At 38.6% G+C, this 21,173-nt stretch overlaps 1 protein-coding gene across 50 annotated transcripts in view; it reads right to left on the bottom strand.

The window, feature by feature from the left end:
• Positions 1-21,173, bottom strand: part of ANK2 (ankyrin 2) — a 386,902-nt gene that overhangs the window by 147,282 nt on the left and 218,447 nt on the right. For 46 of the 50 annotated variants that reach the window (XM_069459132.1, XM_069459141.1, XM_069459144.1 and 43 more), the window contains one exon: positions 6,741-6,842. In XM_069459132.1, coding sequence (XP_069315233.1) covers positions 6,741-6,842 — 102 coding nt within the window. Of the gene's footprint in view, positions 1-6,740; positions 6,843-20,232; positions 20,278-21,173 lie in introns of all 50 variants that reach the window. The other 4 variants (XM_069459115.1, XM_069459118.1, XM_069459135.1 and 1 more) reach the window with 1 other exon arrangement.

The raw sequence follows: 21,173 nt of genomic DNA on the forward strand, positions 1-21,173 counted from the left end.
AAGAAATTTCTAAGCACCTTTCTAATGAGAGAAAAAAAAAAAAGAGAGAGCAGTTTCAGATCATTTATTGTGCCAGCCAAAAATAAAATTCTACCCAGTTTCTGAAACATACAGATCTTTAAATAAATCTTCTTACCTTTTAACACACGGGAGAGGAATGTCTTTTTTGTAAAGTGACTAACGAACCATAGGACAATTCCTGTGGGAACACAACTCTTTGATGACCACCCTATGCTTAAAATACATTTAGTCCTATGTCATTGAATTGCATGGACTTTTTTCAAAAGTTTAAAATTCATTTTATAATCTCTGATAATACTATACTATCTGATTCCAATCTATTTAAATCCCTAAAAGTTAATTATTCACCATAACATTGAGAAAACTTATTTAAAATATCACTAAATAGGATATTTACATATATTAAACCGATATAAAGCTTAAAAATAGATCTTAACATACATATAAGGAGAATCAGATATAAATGTAAATTACTATATGGTAAATTTCATGTATATGGTCACCGTACATTTTATACTTCATGATTTTGTTATTGAAAGCATTCAGGCTTTTACATTTGATATATTTCTATACGTGACTAAAAAATAAAGTAATATTTATTTTTCTTCTTTGCAAAGTATGGTCCTGGTTTTAACATTTCACTTTGAGTAGACAATGCGGTAGTATTATCAATACATACATGCATAGTTTCTGCATAACTGTCACAAAACGGTAAGAAGTAAAGCACCTTGGAAATTTACTATTATGTTCCCAGAAAATTTAACAAATAAATCAACAATAAAATAAAAACTTGAAAAACAATAGAGTTTTCTGACCTCTGGATTCTACCAGTATGCAAAAGATGTTAACTGCGTTAACTGCACACGAGTTAGCAAATAAAAATTATGTTCACTCCTATCATCCATCCAAGGAAAGCATTGCACTTTAAAGTTATTTCCTAGAGTTGGGGGCAAGACGGGTAGCTAGAAGCAGTCGGGAGGGAGCTCACGCAGGCGGAACTGAGAGGAGCGTGTGGCTTGCGTTTGTGGCACAGTGCACGCACTGGACAGCCGTCCCCGCTCAGACACAGCACCCACGCTTTCTGTCCTGGCTGGGGAGGTTCACCGACTGCTCCAGCCGGTCTGCCCGAGGGCAGCTGACCTTTGACTGGCTGTCAGTGCCAGAAGCTAGGGGGACAGTCACTGGGTCAGGGAAGGGGGGACAACTTGAACACCACTTCTGCCTGCTAGAGTGAGCATTCTGGACTGCTCCTCCTCCATGAGCAGGTTCTTTGGCGTGGAGGGGGCATCTCCGCCATCCTCCACGGAGGCTTCCTCTAGAAGCATGGGAACTGACCTTTGACCCCCACTGGGACAGCGTTTGTGCCAGCCCTTGGGGAGCCTGGACATGGAGTTGCCTGAGGGAGCCCCACCCGGCTTTGCCAGGCATTTTATTCAATGCCAGTCTGAATCAGCACTACCTAGTATAGAGCAAAGACTAGCATTAATGTACCAAAGAAGATTACAGAATAGTCCAGAATTCAAAAACACATAATCAGAACCAGACAAAAGCATCACCCTATGTTTCTTCTAAAAGAGGAGTCAATAAGAAGAAAATAGATATATAGCTATATTATTTGTACATATATTTGTATCTAATTTAACTGGTAGGAAACTATATATAGTTCATTATCTGTTCCATTAATTCCATGAACTCAATTCTATTCATTTTTGTTGTCTTTATAAAGTCTCAGGCTAATAGAATTGTTTTGGTATTTTTAAAGAAAGGTTCAAACCAGATGGATCCAAATGACATTTGTAAAAAAGATTTTAGGTCCAGAAAAAGATTTTAGTTTAATGCAACCCAGATACCTAGTAACTGTTACCAAATTGCTACTAAACACAATCTTTCCTATTTGATGACCCAGGCTTTGGTAATAACTTTTATGTTCTGTCCTGTCTGTGTGAATTAGGACCATGTTTGCGTAAGCTTAGGTTGAGAATCAATATCAAAAGATCATATTATGTAATATGGATTATTATTTTCACTGGTATTTATTGAGTGCTTGCTCTGCTAAGCGTTTCGCAAACATCTCATTTAATCATTACGACAAGCCTCTAACGTCAGTGTTGTGATGATCACTGCAGCTGAGAAAACTCAGCCCTGGAGAAGTTGATTAGATTGCCCGGGGTCATTCAGCTGGTGAGTGGAGAAAATTAGAATTTGTTTAGATTCCAGCACCCACATTTTTAATAGGACTTCCAAAAATGCCTGGTAGTCTGAGTCATACCGTGTGAATACATGCTAAAGTCATTATTTGGCGTAACTTCTTGCTGCTAAAGGCCTGGTATTTTAGGATCATTAATATTGTTTTGAAAATGGAGTTTTGACCTTGCCTTCTGTTTTTGAAAAAGGAAACAGGATTTAACTGATAATTTTGCACCTTTACATTTTAGTAGTAAAAGGTCAATATCAAAATCAGGACATTTTAAGAACTGTTAATCATTGGTGTCCTATCTAGGATTATAGCCAATAAATGCTACATGATAGCCCTTCATTTTGAAGTCACTGCAGCGAAACCAATAAATTTTATACACGGTGTGTAAGTTACACCGCATATAAACTTGAGTATCTAAACCTTCTGAGGCTTGTTATTGAGTTGGAACTGGCTATAAATTTTTATAAAAATATTATGGAGTCTATTTTTAATATCTGGATGTTAACATTGTTTATTACAGTATTAGAGCATGCAGAATTATGAAGTAGATAAGAGTATAAACTTTTACAAGTTTCAGAAATGGTGTAAATGCTAAGGTTTATTCTCTTTTCTGATTATATAAAACATAATAAGGTAAATAAATTACTAATTTAATCTTTCAAAGAAAATAAAAATTAACAACTCTATTTGGAATCATTAGGAAAAGAAAAATGAAACCTTGAAGTTTTTTTTTTATAGTATTATGTTGTGCCAAATTTATAAATTTTTCCCTTATCCTTTCAATGATTAGAAGCCAAATGGTATTTTTCGGTTAAATTTCCAACTTCTCATGGTAGTTAGGAGACCAGCTTTATAAAGGAAAAAACTGTGCCTCAAATTTCAGTTTAAGGAATCTTACTTAGCACGCCAACACATGTGATATTTTTGGAAAACTGGTGCAGCCCAGATTGGCTTTCATTGAGAAATACAACAGGGTACAGAAAGTCCCTGTTTCAATATTATATGTCATAATGCTCCCTAGAAACACAGGCTTAGAAGCAAAATAGAGGATACACTTTATTTTCTTCTTTATGCCATGTTAGATTTGATTGAGTATTGGCTATTTAGAAATAGCAATACTTTGGCTGAACATATGTCTCTTTTGGGTGTTTGGAAATTATTTTCTATTCTATACGTTGTTTGAGTTTTAGTAGTAATCCTGGTGGTGGTGCTCTTTGACTTAAAAGTTCCTATAACTATCTACTATATTCATCTGAGGATGAATACAGTTCCTTTTATGTTAACAGTAGTAGATAAAAAATAAAGTGTGAGCTTTAAGATAAAGGACATCACCACTGTATATTTTGAAGGGTGACTCCAAATAGCTACTCAAGACGTCCTCCAGTAGATAAAACTCAGACATAGAGGACAGATCTGTGTGACCCTGGGAACATCACTTAACCACTTGTGGGCTCAGTTTCGTAAACCTGGGCTAGTCCCTACCTTATAACATGGTCTCAGCTGACTGATGGAATATCACATGTAAAACCCTCGCACAACGTCTGATACGTAGTAGCTAATTCGTTAACATTAGCCACTTTGTTTTCCTAATCTTTATTTAATTAATATACATTCTTGAATATTAACAATAAAGAATCAACACCAGACAATATTTACTTTATACCTATTAAGTTCAGGTGACGAGGCTTAATCTCATATTTTATGTGAAGGTCAATTTTAATTTTTATAATTCCTGGTCAATTATACACAATAATACACATGTACCTTAGAAAGATCTTTCATATTTCATAATTTAACTTACAGTGCAACCCAGGAATATAAGCATTGAATGTATCACTATTATCCTATTTCAGAATTTAGAAAAATGCCAGTTTCTGAATTAAAATGACTTCTCCAAAGAAGAAATGGAACTTGAATTTGAGCCTGTGGGCTTTAAATTTTGTGTGAGTTTCATGACATCATGGTGTCTTCTCACAGAAATAGGTCACAAATGTTCTTCCCTTTTATAGTGACATAGGGAATGGCTGGCCACTATAAGAGAAAAATATGGTAGCCTGGTAAAAACTTCTTGAACTAACTCAAAAAGTTGGTCTATAAATCTGGTAAACATTGAGTACTTACTGTTGAGAGATTATTCTTTTTTAAAATAACTCTAAGACTTTTCATGCAATTACTGTAATATATTTGTTATACTTTAGCGTGAGTGGACTTGGTTAGAAATGAGGTTAGCTTCATTTTCCTTGAGTTCCCTTTTTTGGTATTATTTATGACAAGTTTACCTAAATAAACTAAGAGTTTCATTGCCTATTCTCTAGTCTATTACAAATTTAGAAAGTTAATGAATTGATATTAAAATTTGGGGAGTGCATTTTATCTACTTAAAGAAACCTAAGGTAACAGGTCAGAAGTATCAAGTATTCCATATCCAACTTCACAGGCATTTTATGGAATAAGCTCCTATATCCAAATGGCAGCTTGGATGTTCTTTCTCTCTTAAAGTAACTAATATACCTAACATTCAAATTATTTGTCTAAAAGAACATTAAAGGCACATTCAAAATAGAAAATAAGATGGATAAGGAATGTAGATGCAACATATGAAGATCTTCTATATTGGGATAAAATAATTTGGCTTTATTTCATAAGTCAGTATCAAGAATTGTGTAAAGTCTGGGATTTGATCTCACCTAAAAGCTAAAAATCTGAACTGTTGCTATTTCATGATGCTGGTAGAAGGAAGACACAAGTATCCTGGGTCAGAAACGAAGGACTTTATAGCAAAAGCAATGTCTGAGTGTCAGCGTGTTGCTTACCCCAGTTCCTTATGCCCTTCTCCCTCCAAATCTAACAGGGTTGACACAGAGGACCAATGACGGATACCTGCACAGGTGAGCTGCCTTAAAGGAGAACACTGGCCGTGCACACAGCCTGCTTTTTATCTGGGGGAGGCGTTGCCTGGAAGCAGCACCCTGAGAAATGGCCCGGAGGAAGCTCAGCCCCGGGGTCTTTCATTCTTGTTCTCCCCACAAGTCACTGCAGGGATGGCTCAAAGGCCACAGCAGAATGCTTTTCCCAACAGCAAGTAGCTCTCAACATCTTTTCATGACAAGAGACACATTCCCCTAAAGGATGAGACATGTTGTCATCAGTGACAATGCTTCCTGCGCCAATGACTCTCCAGAGGAGCAAGGGAAATCCGGTAAGTACCATCTGCAAAAGCCTCCGGGTGGTTCTCATAGAACTGACCCATGGATCCGGGCATTGGTGGCCATAGGAAGTCGGGGAGGGAGGGGGGAGGAAGTGTCATAACCATGTTTTTATTTCAGAAAGATCACTCAAGGCACACTGTGGAGGATTGACCAGAGTGGACGCTGAAGACAGAACCTGATTAAGGAACAGTCATGATAACCCGGGTAAGTGACCATGATGTGGCCCGAGTTAATGTAATTTGGATGTAGAAGGTGAACCAAGAGAGTGTTGAGCTGGAGGTGGGGGGGGGGGGGATGGAGAATGGGGGACAATTGAGTTGAAATGTACACATTGATGAGGACATCAGCAGGTAGGAATTTGAAAGTAGAGTGAATTTGGAGATAAGAGAACAGGTTCACTTTTCGAAAAGCTGTATTTGAGAGATTTGCTGATTTCAGGGGCCTATAAAGATAACAGGGTTCAATATATACCAGGATGTAGAAACAACCATTCTGTAGATGATTTAGAACACAATAGTGAAATTTACCTCTTGTTAACTTAAAATTAGCCAGGATTATTCCCTTCCTAGTCAGGTCTCTGTCAAACACCCCCTCTCCACTGGTCCCCTCCGACTAACACCACTAACATTTAGCACACAATAGCAAATACTGGAGTCTACTAGATACTTCAATTCATGGTATAAAAATCTTAGTCAAAAATAGCACAAAAATATCAACATTCCTGGTACCAAATCATATCCAACATGTATAATATTCTCTACAATATTCTCTTCATCAAATGGATGTGATGAATAAATAATTGAAACATTTCATTTAAGCCAATAGTTTCAAACTCTTCTCATCATAAGCCATATTTTGAAACCAAGAGAACAGGGAGATAATTTTAATCGTATCCTCTTATGTCTCCATCCTAAATTATAACGATCAGTTAACCACGAGTAAGATGCACGTAACAGAGAAGAAAAGAAGTCAATGTCTGGATTACTAGTTAATGATAAATGAGAAAAGTAAAACACCATTCTTGGTCCATGTTCCACTTAAGGGTGGAACAGATCGTTTCATAGACAAAACTGGCATTCAATTGCTGTATTTTCGATCTATCTACTTTGCCAGCAATATTAGCTCTAGATACAAATATCCGATGCTCAAAAAGTTGGTAAGGGGGCAAAAATGGGGTTTCCTAAGTGCGAGTCACTGATATTTTAGTAAATGCAATAAAGACAAAAAAAAAAATAGCCTTGGGCTCTGAGGCTGTGTCTGGATGATTAGTGTTTCTTCATCGTACAGCGCAGAGCCAGCGGCTGTGCTCCTACCTGGTTACACGTGTTGATGTCTATCCCGCCCTTCAAATACTCCACTACTTTGTCCAGGTTGCCTGCTCTGGCAGCGCGGAGGAAGCTGGCATTGCTGTCAGACTGCGAGAAAAAGAAAAGACCTTTGGTGAGCGACTGATGAAATAAAAACCCATCCAGTCCAGAAAGAATGTTTCCACTGCAAGTCAGAAAAGCTTCCGTGGGAAATCTTTTACCGCTGCGTTCAAAACGTTAAATCATCATTCACCGTATAAGGTTGCCGCTTCGCGATATTTCTAGAGCGTTAGGTATGTTAAAAGTCAACGGGAAACGTGCTCTACTATATTAAAGAGTATAAAAGAACCAGTGAAATGAAAATAGTTGTTCCTGCTTTATTCCAAATCTTCAAGCACATTCGAAGACGCATTTACACTACTCCAAATATCAATGTTATTCATTTCAGCTTCAGGATTCTAGTGACTTTATACTGAGCCTAATGGACAGTCAACAGAGAATCAGAAAACCAAAAGAAATGAAAGGTACTAGGTTTTTTGCTTTCTCTTTCTTTGCTGTTGGTTTTCAGATAAGTCTGAGGAAGAAGACTGAGTATGGTCACTTAGCAGTCACCTGTCCTCATGACCAGGGAATGACAGAAAGCTCCGAGGATGCTTTGGGGAAAGGGAATAACACCACTTCGCCGGGTGTAGACAGGGCTCATGCAAATTCTGTGATCCCAGTGACTTTGGGAAAACACGATTAAATTTAAACCAGCTGACACAACACCAGATTGAAATCACTTGGTAAATATGATCACTCTGGACGGAGACTGCTTTTTACATTTCTCATCTTCCCACACTCCTATCAAAGTCTGATTCTGGAAGAATCAGCTGAATTCTCCTCAAGAAAAGCTCTAAGGAGAGTTGCTCCAGGAATATAGCTACAAAACCCACTGCCCCTCTGGCTTGGTGGAAAAAGTCTGACTTTGAACCGTGATGTCATAATGACGACAAACTTTTGCTAGGTGTCAAGGAACTCACACAACTGTCACGATTTCTCTTGTGATATGGTGCCTGCCTGAAGAGAAAATGGAAGCATGAAGAGAGACATCATTTACCCATTAGGAAGCGAGATGCGGGTTTGATGATGACTCCTAACCAAACATCCTCCATTCTAGTCTACACTGCCTCCCTCGCTGGAAGAATCATCCTCCATTCTAGTCTACACTGCCTCCCTCACTGGAAGAATCATCCTCCATTCTAGTCTACACTGCCTCCCTCGCTGGAAGAATCATCCTCCATTCTAGTCTACACTGCCTCCCTCGCTGGAAGAATCATCCTCCATTCTAGTCTACACTGCCTCCCTCGCTGGAAGAATCATCCTCCATTCTAGTCTACACTGCCTCCCTCACTGGAAGAATCATCCTCCATTCTAGTCTACACTGCCTCCCTCACTGGAAGAATCATCCTCCATTCTAGTCTACACTGCCCCCCTCGCTGGAAGAATCATCCTCCATTCTAGTCTACACTGCCCCCCTCGCTGGAAGAATCATCCTCCATTCTAGTCTACGCTGCCTCCCTCGCTGGAAGAATCATCCTCCATTCTAGTCTACACTGCCTCCCTCGCTGGAAGAATGGGCTTGGCAGGAACTCCTGGCCCACTGTGTCACAGCTATTTATGAGGATCTGCGGTGACGTGCAGAGATAGAAATGGATAGATATTTCCACTGGGAGTTTCAAAGATGATGACTTGCGTACTGTCCAAATGACTTACACATGGGAAGGCTGAAAACTGTGGAACTAGATTGCCTCACTGTTAACCCAAATACCATAGTGGCTCATATATTTACAAATGAGAGCGATGATTTATTAAGAGGCGAAAGGGCTCACTGAAGTCTACACGTCCGGAATCCGAGCTCTGATTCTTCAGGAACGCATCACAGCGGGGTACCTGTCACGCTGTTCTTCCCTGTCCCCACACCGCTGCCACGCCGCCCTCTTCGTCCTGCCCCAGAGCTGTGCCCGTGGCAGAGTTCCCTCCGTCTCTCTGCAATGCTGCAGGGACGGAATGGCCACTCGTTTTAAAAATGCATATTCTAAAAAAATAAAATAAAATAAAAATGCATATTCTATGAAATCATTTTGCTGTTTGCAGCAAATGCTAAATGCCAGGGGGATTTTTCCACCTTCAGGTTTGTTGCCACAAAACTTAACAGTGGGCCTGGCCGGGCGCGGTGGCTCACGCCTGTAATCCCAGCACTTTGGGAGGCCGGGGTGGGAGGATTGCTTGAGGTCAGGAGTTCAACACCAGCCTGTGCAAGAGCGAGACCCCGTCTCTACTAAAAATAGAAAGAAATTAGCTGGAAAACTTAAAATACATAGAAAAAATGAGCCGGGCATGGTGGCGCATGCCTGTAGTCCCAGCTACTCGGGAGGCTGAGGCAGGAGGATCACTTGAGCCCAGGAGTTGGAGGTTGCTGTGAGCGAGGCTGACACCATGGCACTCTAGCTGGGGGGACAGAGTAAGACTGTGTCTCCAAAAAAAACCACAATGAAACATTATACTATGTATTATGTCACAGCACATCAATATCGCACAAGAATCATTATTTTTATCATAAAACAATAAAAACAAAATTTTATGTCACAGATGTATGAAAATATTATTCCTGTATATAGTTTTTTTTAAAAAAATAAATCTGTGTGCTATATATTATATTAAAGGTTGTTCCCAGAAAGTACTTTCAATGTGCACATGACACAAATCATTGGAGGGAACATTTATTGAGTGTCGACTGTGGGCCAGGAACAGAGCTAAAGGAGCCATTTGCATTATGTCATAAATACTCACAATAATGACGTGAGGAAGGAACTATTACGGTGCTCATTTCATAGGCGAAGAAAGACCTTTAAAGATTTGCCAAAGTCACACATTTTTCAGTGGAAGATCCAAGATTTGATATTTTTTTTTTTTTTTGAGACAGAGTCTCGCTCTGTTGCCCGGGCTAGAGTACCATGGCATCAGCCTCACTCACAGCAACCTCCAACTCCTGGGCTCAAGCGATCCTCCTGCCTCAGCCTCCCGAGTAGCTGGGACTACAGGCATGCGCCACCATGCCCGGCTAATTTTTTCTATATATATTTTTAGTTGTCCAGATCATTTCTTTCTATTTTTAGTAGAGACGAGGTTTCGCCCTTGCTCAGGCTGGTCTCGAACTCCTGACCTCGAGCGATCCACCCACCTCGGCCTCCCAGAGTGCTGGGATTACAGCCGTGAGCCACCGCGCCCGGCGTAAGATCCAAGATTTAATTGATGTTTATCAGGCTCAGAGCTGTAAGTCTTATCTGTTACTCCACTCCACCCCTCCAAAGTATCAAAGCAGATGTTACTACAGATTTCCAACCTGTGAGCTATAGGCTCATTTCATCCGTGCTAACCACAGTCCTGCCCTGGCTGTACATACTCACACTGTAAATCACAACCACACTAAAGAGGGTGGCTCAGCCGGAGAGAGAGTTGTTGGCGGCCATCCCTACCCTCACACCGAGGGATTGGGAATGACACTGAGGATTGCTTTTGCTGTTACATAGGAGCAAAAAGTTTTCATCACTGTTTTTCTCTTTTCTGAATTGAACTATTTAAAAGTGGATACAAGTCAAAGAGTTGCAGCTAATCCCTGGGATTTTATCAAACCATGTTGCCAGTGTTCTGGAGGGGCTAAACCCAATGGAAATGGAATATCTAAACCATCCTGCCAGGGACCACTTCACCAGTTGAATCACAGGAGACTCTCGTATGAGGTGGACTCTTCTAGAACCCTGTTAAGGAATCTAGTTTTCCCAAAGTGAGAAAATGCATTAAATGGAATTATTATTATGCAATGGTCCAAGAATGTGTGCTTGAAGGACAGAATCAAAATGAGGTTTCAAAATTTATGCATAGATACTGGCATTATTGAAGGTCAAATGTATATTTCTGCATAGAAATATATATTCTTCTTCCCCGTCCACGGACACACGCACATCGTATCCCACAATGAGGTCAATCTGTGATTAGAGCTCTAGACGCAGAGCTTTGGATAAACAGTGGTTAGTCTGGTTACGCTCAATCAATACAGAGATGGAAGAGGATTCAAACATTCATGGAGAGAGATGCTGCAATTTTTACCATGCTGTGCTTCTCAACCGACTATCACAAAAGGAAGAATTTTAACATCAAGTATAAGTAGGGGGAGAAAGCATGCTTTCAAAATAGGTTTTTCTTTGCTCAAGCAAGAGATTTCATAATAAAAGTACAATAAAGAAAAAAAATGAGGCACTAGCCACTCCTTTGGGAGAAAGTCTCAGATAAATAGAACACTAACCTCTCTCCTCTGCTGCCTTCTGTTCCTAAGGCCCTCAAATCCTAGAACCAATTATACTTCTGCCTATAAAGTCTGACTCTGGATGAGAAATTCAAATGCTGAGTCCCACCTATTTTTAATCTCTAACAGATGGATGTCGTTAAAACTTGCCCCCTTTCTACCCCTAGTATGACATCTCAAGCCAAGAAAGAAAAATTTCCTCTCAAACTCTTCTTGACATAGTTCTACATGTTTTGTTTTGTTTTTTGTATCTGAATGTTAGAAAAACAGAACAACCTTCTTAGCACCCAGCAGTGTGGACGGGAAAGGCTCTATGTGCATTCATAGAGCCACGTTATATACTAAAAGAGAGCTTCCCCAAAGGCTCTAGGGGGCATACTCACAGGAGGCCATGAGTTTGCTGGAAGATTTTTTTAAAAATTCTGTGCTTACATTTCAATAATAATCTAATAAGGAAAAAAGTAGCATATTCCAGGTCATCTGGATGGCTCCCCTGTGAGTATAACCATATAATTTTGGCATATGCCTTTGTGTTTATAATTCAGTGCACAAGTGAAGTCTAAATAATATATAGATGAATGATCTGCAGAAAGTCTTGCTGTATACAGAGAGAAAAGAACAGTCAGAGAATCTGGGCATCAGACATAGAAGGATGGTATAGACATCATGAACCGAAAGAGCCTGAGCAACAGCGGTCAAGAGCATGTCCATGTTGCAAATAAACGTTTGCCTCAGACGCTTCATTGAGCCCAACTGGCATTGGCCATTAGCAATGAGTGTAATACAAAATCCACAGTGAAACATTTTGTTTCAATGTTCCCAATTTTAGCTTTTGTTGGACTGAGTACACAATTCTATCACAATACTAATTTCGTCTCCAAGTAAATAAAGAGAACTTTGAAAGATTATTCAGTGGTACACCATTAAAATTGACAATGGCAAATTCCTCCGAGAGCTTTAAGTTTTATTAGCCCGAAATAGGAAACAAACCCTTAAACTTATAAATACGAAGAGTTTGAACATGGTTGCCAGAAAGTATTCTTTCTATTGTTTTTACTGAAGTCAAATTCAGAAAAATATTCAAGGAAACATAGAATTCTGAGTTTATATCTTTTTACTATTAATCTCAATATTTTTTTTACTTAGTTTTAGAAATTTGTATCTGTTCTATTAAGTGGGTGTCATTTATGTAAATGATACTAATAAAACTCAAGTAAGTTTTGCTTAATATGGAAAAGTTTCTTTTTAGTAGTGGTATCAGCATTTAAGGAGTTTTATGTGGTTTTTATGTTTTTCATATTTAACACTGCAATAAAAATAACCGTGGAGGTCATACTTTTTTTTTTTTATGCTTTAAAAGAATCAATGCATTATTCAAGCTTGAGAAGCACTTGTCTAAAAGTGTGAATCAGCCACCAGCCTCAACCAGCCTTAAGAGAGTGATGTAGAACACCTCCTCTCACAATCGCTCTGGCTTATGGTGTACCCTCCACAAATATCTGCTGGATGATTACCCTTAAGCAAAACACATGGTCTTTTTGGCATTTGAGGAAACTGTGGGTTTTCTTAGGAAGTAGTCATGCCTTTATAAAAACAGGGTGATTTACCTGCCTACCCTGAGCTCTACCTTTTCCTAGCAGTAGAAAATAAATGTAGTAATGTAGTAAATAACTTGAGGGGAAAAACTTGAATATGAATGCAAGAAAAAATTTTACAATTCGTTAGGTCTCTTCCTGGGAATGTAGGATAAGTTCAAATCCATGTTGAGCAAATCATGAGTTGTATGATCTTGGGTTTCTGTATATCTCAATTTCCTTATCAAAAAATAAATGTACTTTTTAGAATTGATAGAAAGATTAATATGACAATTTGAATGCGTTTAGCCCAGCAACAGGCACAGAGGATACTTACTGAGGTGGTTTTTTTTTAATATATATATACTTGTGTTTTTTCTTGGAGGAGATAAATGCAAAACAACAATAGCAAATCAAATTATGGATGCATACACATGATTTTCTTTAAATGTGAAAGTTGTTGGCAGTACCATGTTGCCGGCAGGTCTAAGCTATACTCGAGTACTTAAAAACATGCTGAAGTGTACAGCACAAAGGGACAAAAAGGGAACCGGAACTGGGTGTGTTCTGTCTCTAAGGATGAAGATGCTGCCCAACAGAATCTTTGTGATATCCGGATACTCTTACTTAACTATTCATACTTTTATGTAGGGACTGCTGGATTGTTTAAGTCAGCTCACATTTTTATTGCTATCTTGCTGAGAACCAAAACTTTGGGGGCAATCAAAAACTGCATGCTGGAGATACTCATATTTTTCAGAAAGAATTCCACCCACCGTCTTCCTACAGTCAGAACACGTAAGTGATCGAAATCACTTTGCACTGAAAAATCCCACATGACAATTTCTATTCAGTTGCCACCAATAATAAAAAACTTCTATAAACCACAGATTTGTACATTCCAGCTCAAGTATGCAGCTTAACCTACATTTCTAGTGTCATCCAACAGGACTTTAGATTGCTACGAAATGAAAATTACTGACAGGTGCTCTAATATTCGGAAGAGAGTTAATGCAATTTTCCAAAAGAGTGTTCTCAACCCAATGGCTTATGTACTAAGAAAATTGGTTCGGACATAAAAGTGAATTCTATAAACCTTTTAGCCAAGGGGAGTAGCCAGAGTAAATTTAGGTGTTTGCATTTTTACTTTTGAAATGTTTTTAAGTTAATTATCAACACATAAAATTGAGAATTGGCATCAGAACAATATCTAAGTTTCACTGAATAGATAAATTCTGCCTGGATATTTTAAGCAAATATCTTTTTTTTTATATATATATGAGATCATTTGAAATTTCATTTTTATATAAAGGCAGCAATATTTTCCCCTTAACTTAGTACTACATTTTAACATCGATTTTTGGTAGCACACTAGATACATTTCACTCATGCATGCTTCCGCTAAGATACCATCCATGAAGAGGAAGAACCACCTATAGTAGACCAATTCCATCCCTTCCAAAACATTAAGATTATTTTGCAATACTATGCAGAGATTCATGAATCCTTTCTACAATTCCTATACTTTAAAAGAGAGTGAAAATGGAATATTAAACAATATGCAACATTGATAGATCTCACAAAGATAACGCTAAGCAAAAGAAGTCTGACACAAAAAAGGACATCTTTTTTATATAATTTATTAAAATTCAAAAACTGGCAAAACTAACCTATAGTGTTAGAGATCAGTAGTAGTTTCTGGAAAGAATCAGAAAGAGGTTTTTGCTTGCTGATAATAGTCTAATTTAGGTCATTAAATACGAAATGTCCGATTTCAAATCAAAAGTGTAGTTTAACAAGAAACAGTACAATAATCAAAGTATGCACCTAAGCTATTGACACAGTGTTGCCATCTTAACTGGTAGCTCGTTTATGCCAGCGGCGAAGAAGCCTGGAGAGCGAGTGATGAAATCATGAAAGGTGTTTTCCACAGCTTGTTGAGAATTGAATATTTTTCCTTGCAAGAAGTGGTTGAAAGCCCAGAAGAACTGGTAGTCAGTTGGTGCAAGGTCTGGTGAATACAGTGGATGACAGAGAGTTTCCAAGTCCAGCCTCTGTAGTTTGAGCAGCATCATTTGTGCTACATGTGGTTGAGTGTTGTCTTGCAAGAGGATTGGCCTGTCTCTATTGACCAATCTCAGCTGCTTAATCACAAGCATCCTCATCGTTTCATCCAGCTGGTTGCAGTAGACATCGCTGTAATCGATTGACCAGGTTTCATGAAACTATAGTGGATAATACCAGCACTGGACCACCAAACAGACACCATTAGCTTTTTTTGATGACTATTTGGTTTGGGACTGTGTTTCAGCACTTCATCATTATCCAGCTCTTGCGTCTAATGCTTGCGATTGTCAAAAAGTATCTATTTTTCATCACATGTAACAATACAGTGTAGAAATGGTTCACCTTTATGTCCTAACAGCAAAGAAAGGCAAGCTTCGAGATGATTTCTCTTCCGATGCTCATTTAATTCATGCAGTACCCATCTATCCAGCTTCTGTACCTCGCCGATTTGTTTCAAATGGTCCAATATTGTTGGAATAGTAACGTCAAACTTTGCTGCTAATTCGCCCATAGGTTGAGTTGGATTCGCTTCCACTACAGCTTTCAGCTCCTCATTATCCACCCTGGTCTCAGGTCACCCACGTGGCTCATTTTCGAGATTAAAATCACCAGAATGGAACTTCTCAAACCATCGACATACTGGGCGTTCATTAGTCACATCCTTCCCAAACACTTTGTTGATATTTCGAGCTCTCTGCGCTGCATTGGTCCCACGACAGAACTCATATTCAAAAATAACACGGATTTTTGACTTATCCATGGTTTCATAAAAATTGCTCTAAAAAAAATTGGAAAGATAATCACAAGCCAAACCATGCATTTGAAAGAATGAGGATGTACCTTCACAATAAAAATAAAACAAGAAGTGTCAAAGTGAAATGTCAGAGATATCAACTGTCAAACTTAGTACTTAAGGAAATCGGACATTTCATACTTAATAACCTAATACCATTCTAGTTCTGTGTTCTATTAAACACGTGTGTACACTTTCTGAGAAATATCAAGATGAACATTTACAATTTATGTATTTTTCTTTGTGTATACTATAATAACTGAATTAAATATATGATGAAAATATAAGCTATTGACACAGTGTTGCCACTGGAAACTTGGAAAATAAGTAAGTTATTCCTAATTTTTTTTTTTTTTTTTTTAAGACTAGTCAAGTGCAGTAGTGAGGAGGGGGGATCTAATTTGTACAATGATGACAAAAATCACAGAAGAGTAAATAGATTTAAAAACTAGTATTCGAAAGCAGTATCTTTTTCTCACACTGGAAGCAATTTTTCTAATATAGACTATTCATGTTGTGCAAGACTTTTAATGAAAATTGTATTTGTATATATTTAGGATACTACACAGTCTAAGAGGAAGTGTAGATTACTAAATACACACAATTTCGTTCTTTAACTCAAAAGAAAGTTTACTAAGAATGAAACTCTACAACATATTTTATTAGTTGCTCTGATATCCATTGAACTTTTGCAATTATAAAAATTACAGCGTTCTATTTGATCATATATTAATTATACTCTTCATTTTGCATTACTGAAGTATTCTACTTTTTTATCCTTTGCACATGTTGTACAAACAGTACTACTCCTCTTCAAAATGTTCACTGCCAATTCAGCAAGACCAGATCTTAAAAAGGTTAAGGGATCATTATATAAACATAATCATTATATATATATATAAATATATATATCATTATATATATATAATCCCCCTAGCCTTCTTATATGTGTATATATAAAATACATAGGTATATATAATGTGTTTATATATACATACATTTTCATGGTAGAACATTTGAAAAATGAATAAAAAAACAAAATTATGGTTAGCAGCTACAATTGCATTAACCAAACCTATTGCATAATTTGATGTGTTTTCTTCTAGAATTTTTCTACATATATTCTATAAATGTGTGTATAGATAAGGAGTTTACAAAGCTGGCATAGTAATACTCTGTCTTTTACTTTTAAAAACTCACATTACAGGCCGGGCGTGGTGGCTCACGCCTGTAATCCTAGCACTCTGGGAGGCCGAGGCGGGTGGATCGCTCGAGGTCAGGAGTTCGAGACCAGCCTGAGCAAGAGTGAGACCCCGTCTCTACTAAAAATAGAAAGAAATTATATGGACAACTAAAATATATATATACAAAAAATTAGCCGGGCATGGTGGTGCATGCCTGTAGTCCCAGCTACTCGGGAGGCTGAGGCAGTAGGATCGCTTAAGCCCAGGAGTTTGAGGTTGCTGTGAGCTAGACTGACGCCACGGCACTCACTCTAGCCCGGGCAACAGAGTGAGACTCTGTCTCAAAAAAAAAAAAAACTCACATTACAAAGTAAGTGCTGCCTATACCATTCAAAAGTTTTGAAAGATATTCTAGATCTCATATGATAGTTTATGAATAGGTTTTCATTGTTCTTAATTTCAGGACACATTATCATAACATTGTCTTAGGGTGCTTCAGTGACCAGATTTCTGATGGAAGTTGACAAGGTTAAACAACGAATAAAAGAACTCTATATAGGTACACAGTGATTGTTAGTTTTTGGAAGTGGAACTTAAATTTATTCTAGGTACTGTGGTTTAAAACTCCATTGTAATACAGCATAGACACTTTCTTACTTCTAAGGTGATGCATAAGAACCGCAGGGGGCCTTGTCTTCTGTTCCCAGGTGTCCTGTGTAGCCTTGGTTTCTTTAATTGCCACTAAATAGAGTTTTGGTGATAAGTTGAATTAACCTGGATAAGAAGAGCTTTAATAAAACATGAAGGGTTTCTTTTACTTTTCTGCCCTCATGTGCTGATGGGACCTATTCAGCCCTCTCTTTCTGGTAAAATCAATCCCTTACACCATCAAGCAATGGTTAGCATACTTTAGTGCACTTAAGAGTTACTTAGAGGCCGGGTGCAGTGGCTCACGCCTGTAATCCTAGCACTCTAGGAGGCTGAGGCGAGAGGATCGCTCGAGGTCAGGAGTTCAAGACCAGCCTGAGCAAGAGCGAGACCCCTGTCTCTACTAAAAAAAAAAAAAAAAGAAAGAAAGAAATGATTTGGACAGCTAAAAATATATATAGAAAAAAATTAGCCGGGCATGGTGGCGCATGCCTGTAGTCCCAGCTACCTGGGAGGCTGAGGCAGGAGGATCGCTTGAGCCCAGGAGTTGGAGGTTGCTGTGAGCTAGGCTGATGCCACGGCACTCTAGCCTGGGCAACAGAGTGAGACTCTGTCTCCAAAAAAAAAAAAAAAAAAAAAAGTTACTTAGAGATCATGCTTAATCGTGTTAAATAAATTTTCTTGGCTCTCACCCCTTAGATTCTAATTCAGGAGGTCTGGAGGGGGGCCCAGGAATCTACATCATTTTAAACACCCCAGGTGGTTCTTCTGATGCCTTGGTTCATGGAATACACTTTGGGAGGTGCTACCACAAAGGATTAACTAGACCTTTCAGTCTATGTATTTATTACACAATCCCAAATACGTTTTATTCCTACGTCATTATCGATCATCTAGTCCATCAAAAAGTATGACGTAAGAATGCATAATAGCTGAACATCAAAAGCCACTTTTTAAAAGAAATAATTATGTATTATAGATGTTTGAATACATTTGTGAAACATACACCTTATTAATAGAAGATTGTTTTGCCTTTTATTCCTTAAAAATGCCCTTTTCTTTTTGTAACTCTGGGGAGAAATTCTATGCATAACAACCAGAGGTTTTCAAAAAGGAAAAGGTTTTACAAATTTTCCTATGTACTTCTGTGCTACTAGTTGTATTGGATGCTTTACAATTTCCTTCAGGGGCCAACAATCTAGAAAGATACGATATGATACAAAGGTAGCAAAACTGAAGAGACTTCAGCTCTAGTTTTAACACATTGTTTCTGCCTTGTGGCAGATAATTTCATGTATTTTTCCTTGATAGAGTGAGAATTCTTTGTTAGACAATGTGTCAGTCTTAGAGATGTAAGTACACAATGTGTTTATTTAGTAGAGGTGTTAGACTAACTAGAAGCTAGAATTGCTACAGTATCCAGTAGAATCTAAGATCTACTTCAGAGCTCCCCTTTGTAACTCATTGATGACTGAAATAGGTAAAGAGTACAAAAAAAAAAAAACAAAAAACCCATATTTAAAATAAACTGCCTGTCAGCGATACTCACAACCCATCAAAAACATAGTTTCAAACTCACAATCGCTACTATGAAACATCTGGGTTTCACATAGCTTTTAGATATATTTCATCAGCTCAAAGTCACTACTGAAACGATTATACTTCAAATAATCATTGCAATGTTTTTAATTCTTATAAGCAAATATTAAAGAAAGGTCCAAAAAAGTTTTACTACGGTCACGTAAGCACACACATAAAATGTGCTGTGGGGATAAACTTTAAAAAGTCAAACACACCTAAAATTTTGACAATCAAATATAATATAATATGCCGAAAGTTTCAAAGAGACACTCTTAAATGAAAATGAAGGGATCAGGAAAAAAGTGGATTTTTTTTTTTTTTTTTTTTTGGTGGCATAATAAATTTTCACTAAAGGGGCATAAAATCCAACACAGCAACAAAAAATGAGTAAGAGGCACGGCAGATGTCTGCGTGGGAAGGCAGCAAGATATGGTTGAAAAGAGAGCTCTCTCCACAGAGTATGCTCAGCTCTGTCACTAAGCATGTGACTTTGACAAAGCCACTATATGTACAATGGAACTAATCTTATTAAATGCGGAAGAAAAATATTACTGAAAAGTTATTACCTAGTGCAAATAAATAGAAATATTCGATTTGGATGTCCCTCATCGTAAGAAAAATGTAATAGAAACATACTAGCTATTGATTGTTTACATTACAATTATTCCTCTGATTACAATGTAATCCTTCACCGAATTTCTTTAAAATGCAACCATTGCATTTTATGTACACCTTGATGTTTAGAGAATGAATAACGATTCAAGAAAATATCTGTTATTTTCTAGAGTAAATAAGTTTTTTGTTTGTTTGTTTGTTTGCTTGTTTTTTGAGACAGAGTCTCACTCTGTTGCCCGAGCTGGCATGCCGTGGTGTCAGCCTTGCTCACAGCAACCTCAAACTCCTGGGCTGAAGCGATCCTCCTGCCTCAGCCTCCCGAGTAGCTGTGACTACAGGCATGTGCCACCATGCCCGGCTCATTTTTCTATATATATTTTTAGCTGTCCAGATAATTTCTTTCTATTTTTAGTAGAGACAGGGTCTTGCTCTTGCTCAGGCTAATCTCAAACTCCTGACCTCGAGCGATCCTCCTGCCTCAGCCTCCCAGAGTGCTAGGATCACAGGCATGAGCCACCATGCCCAGCCAGTGAATAAGTTTTATGCAATTAATATTTTATACCAGTAATGTATGCAATTGCAGGAAGCGCACATTTCTTTTTTGAGCAGATGGTTATGATTAAAACTTCTTAGTCACCAACTTCTTTAAATGTTTTTAGAAGTGGTTTTTCTTGTTTGTTTTCTCCATCACCTTTTCAATTTTGATAGTCTCTGGTTTCATCTGGGGGCTTGTCACCTGCGGCTGGAAAATGTCCACAACTAGATCTGCTACCTTGGGTGACTTCCTAGTCATTAATTCATTCGTCCTTTTCACAAATATCTATGGAGCACCTACCAGGTGGTACGCACTTTGGCACTTCAAAGACAGCAGAGCTTATGATATGCAAAGCACAACCGAATTGATTCTTCTAAAACAGCCTTTGATCAGTTCTCTTTCACTAGTATATAGTTCAAATTCTAAATCTTGGCTTATGAAGCTCTTGATAGCCTGATCCCATGGTCTTGGTCCAAACTTTATGGGCTCAGCACATGCCCAATATTCACTGGGTATTATAGCCATGGGTATTACACACCGCTTCTCAATCATCCTGATGTCACTAGTGACCAAGACTAAGGGTGTGATCTTCCCATAAATGCTTCAGGACTTGACTTCTGCAACCTTCTCAGACCGAGTGGTCACTCTGCAATGCCCTGTGCCTTTGCGCCACACTGTAACACAGTCTAGAGACTCCTGCTCTCCCCACCCCTGGATTCCACTCCTGCAAGCCCAGCTTGCACGTCTCATTCATTGCGGTAGGGTAAGCCCAGTGCCTGGCTCTGCAAATGCTTAGCGAGTGCACAAGGGTCCTTCCTCCCCAGCAGGAACCCAGACTGTCCTCTGTGTCCAAGATCAAGGTCAGGCTCCACGCTCTCCATTGGCAGGACGGACACGCAAAATATTTACCAAGTAGTTCAGCTCAGGCACCAACACATCACAATGGACACTGGCTGCACCACTAGAGGGGGGGTGGTTCTGGAAGCTTCCAGGCGTTTTCCCTTTGTTTGCTTACTTGGGGCATGCAGTGGGCTGGGGGATCCTGAGAATGGGGTCTCACTAGCCTCACAGGGGGCAGCTTGGTGAGCTCACAGCAG

This window comes from Eulemur rufifrons, chromosome 26, assembly GCF_041146395.1.
Source record: "Eulemur rufifrons isolate Redbay chromosome 26, OSU_ERuf_1, whole genome shotgun sequence".
NCBI lineage: Eukaryota > Metazoa > Chordata > Mammalia > Primates > Lemuridae > Eulemur > Eulemur rufifrons.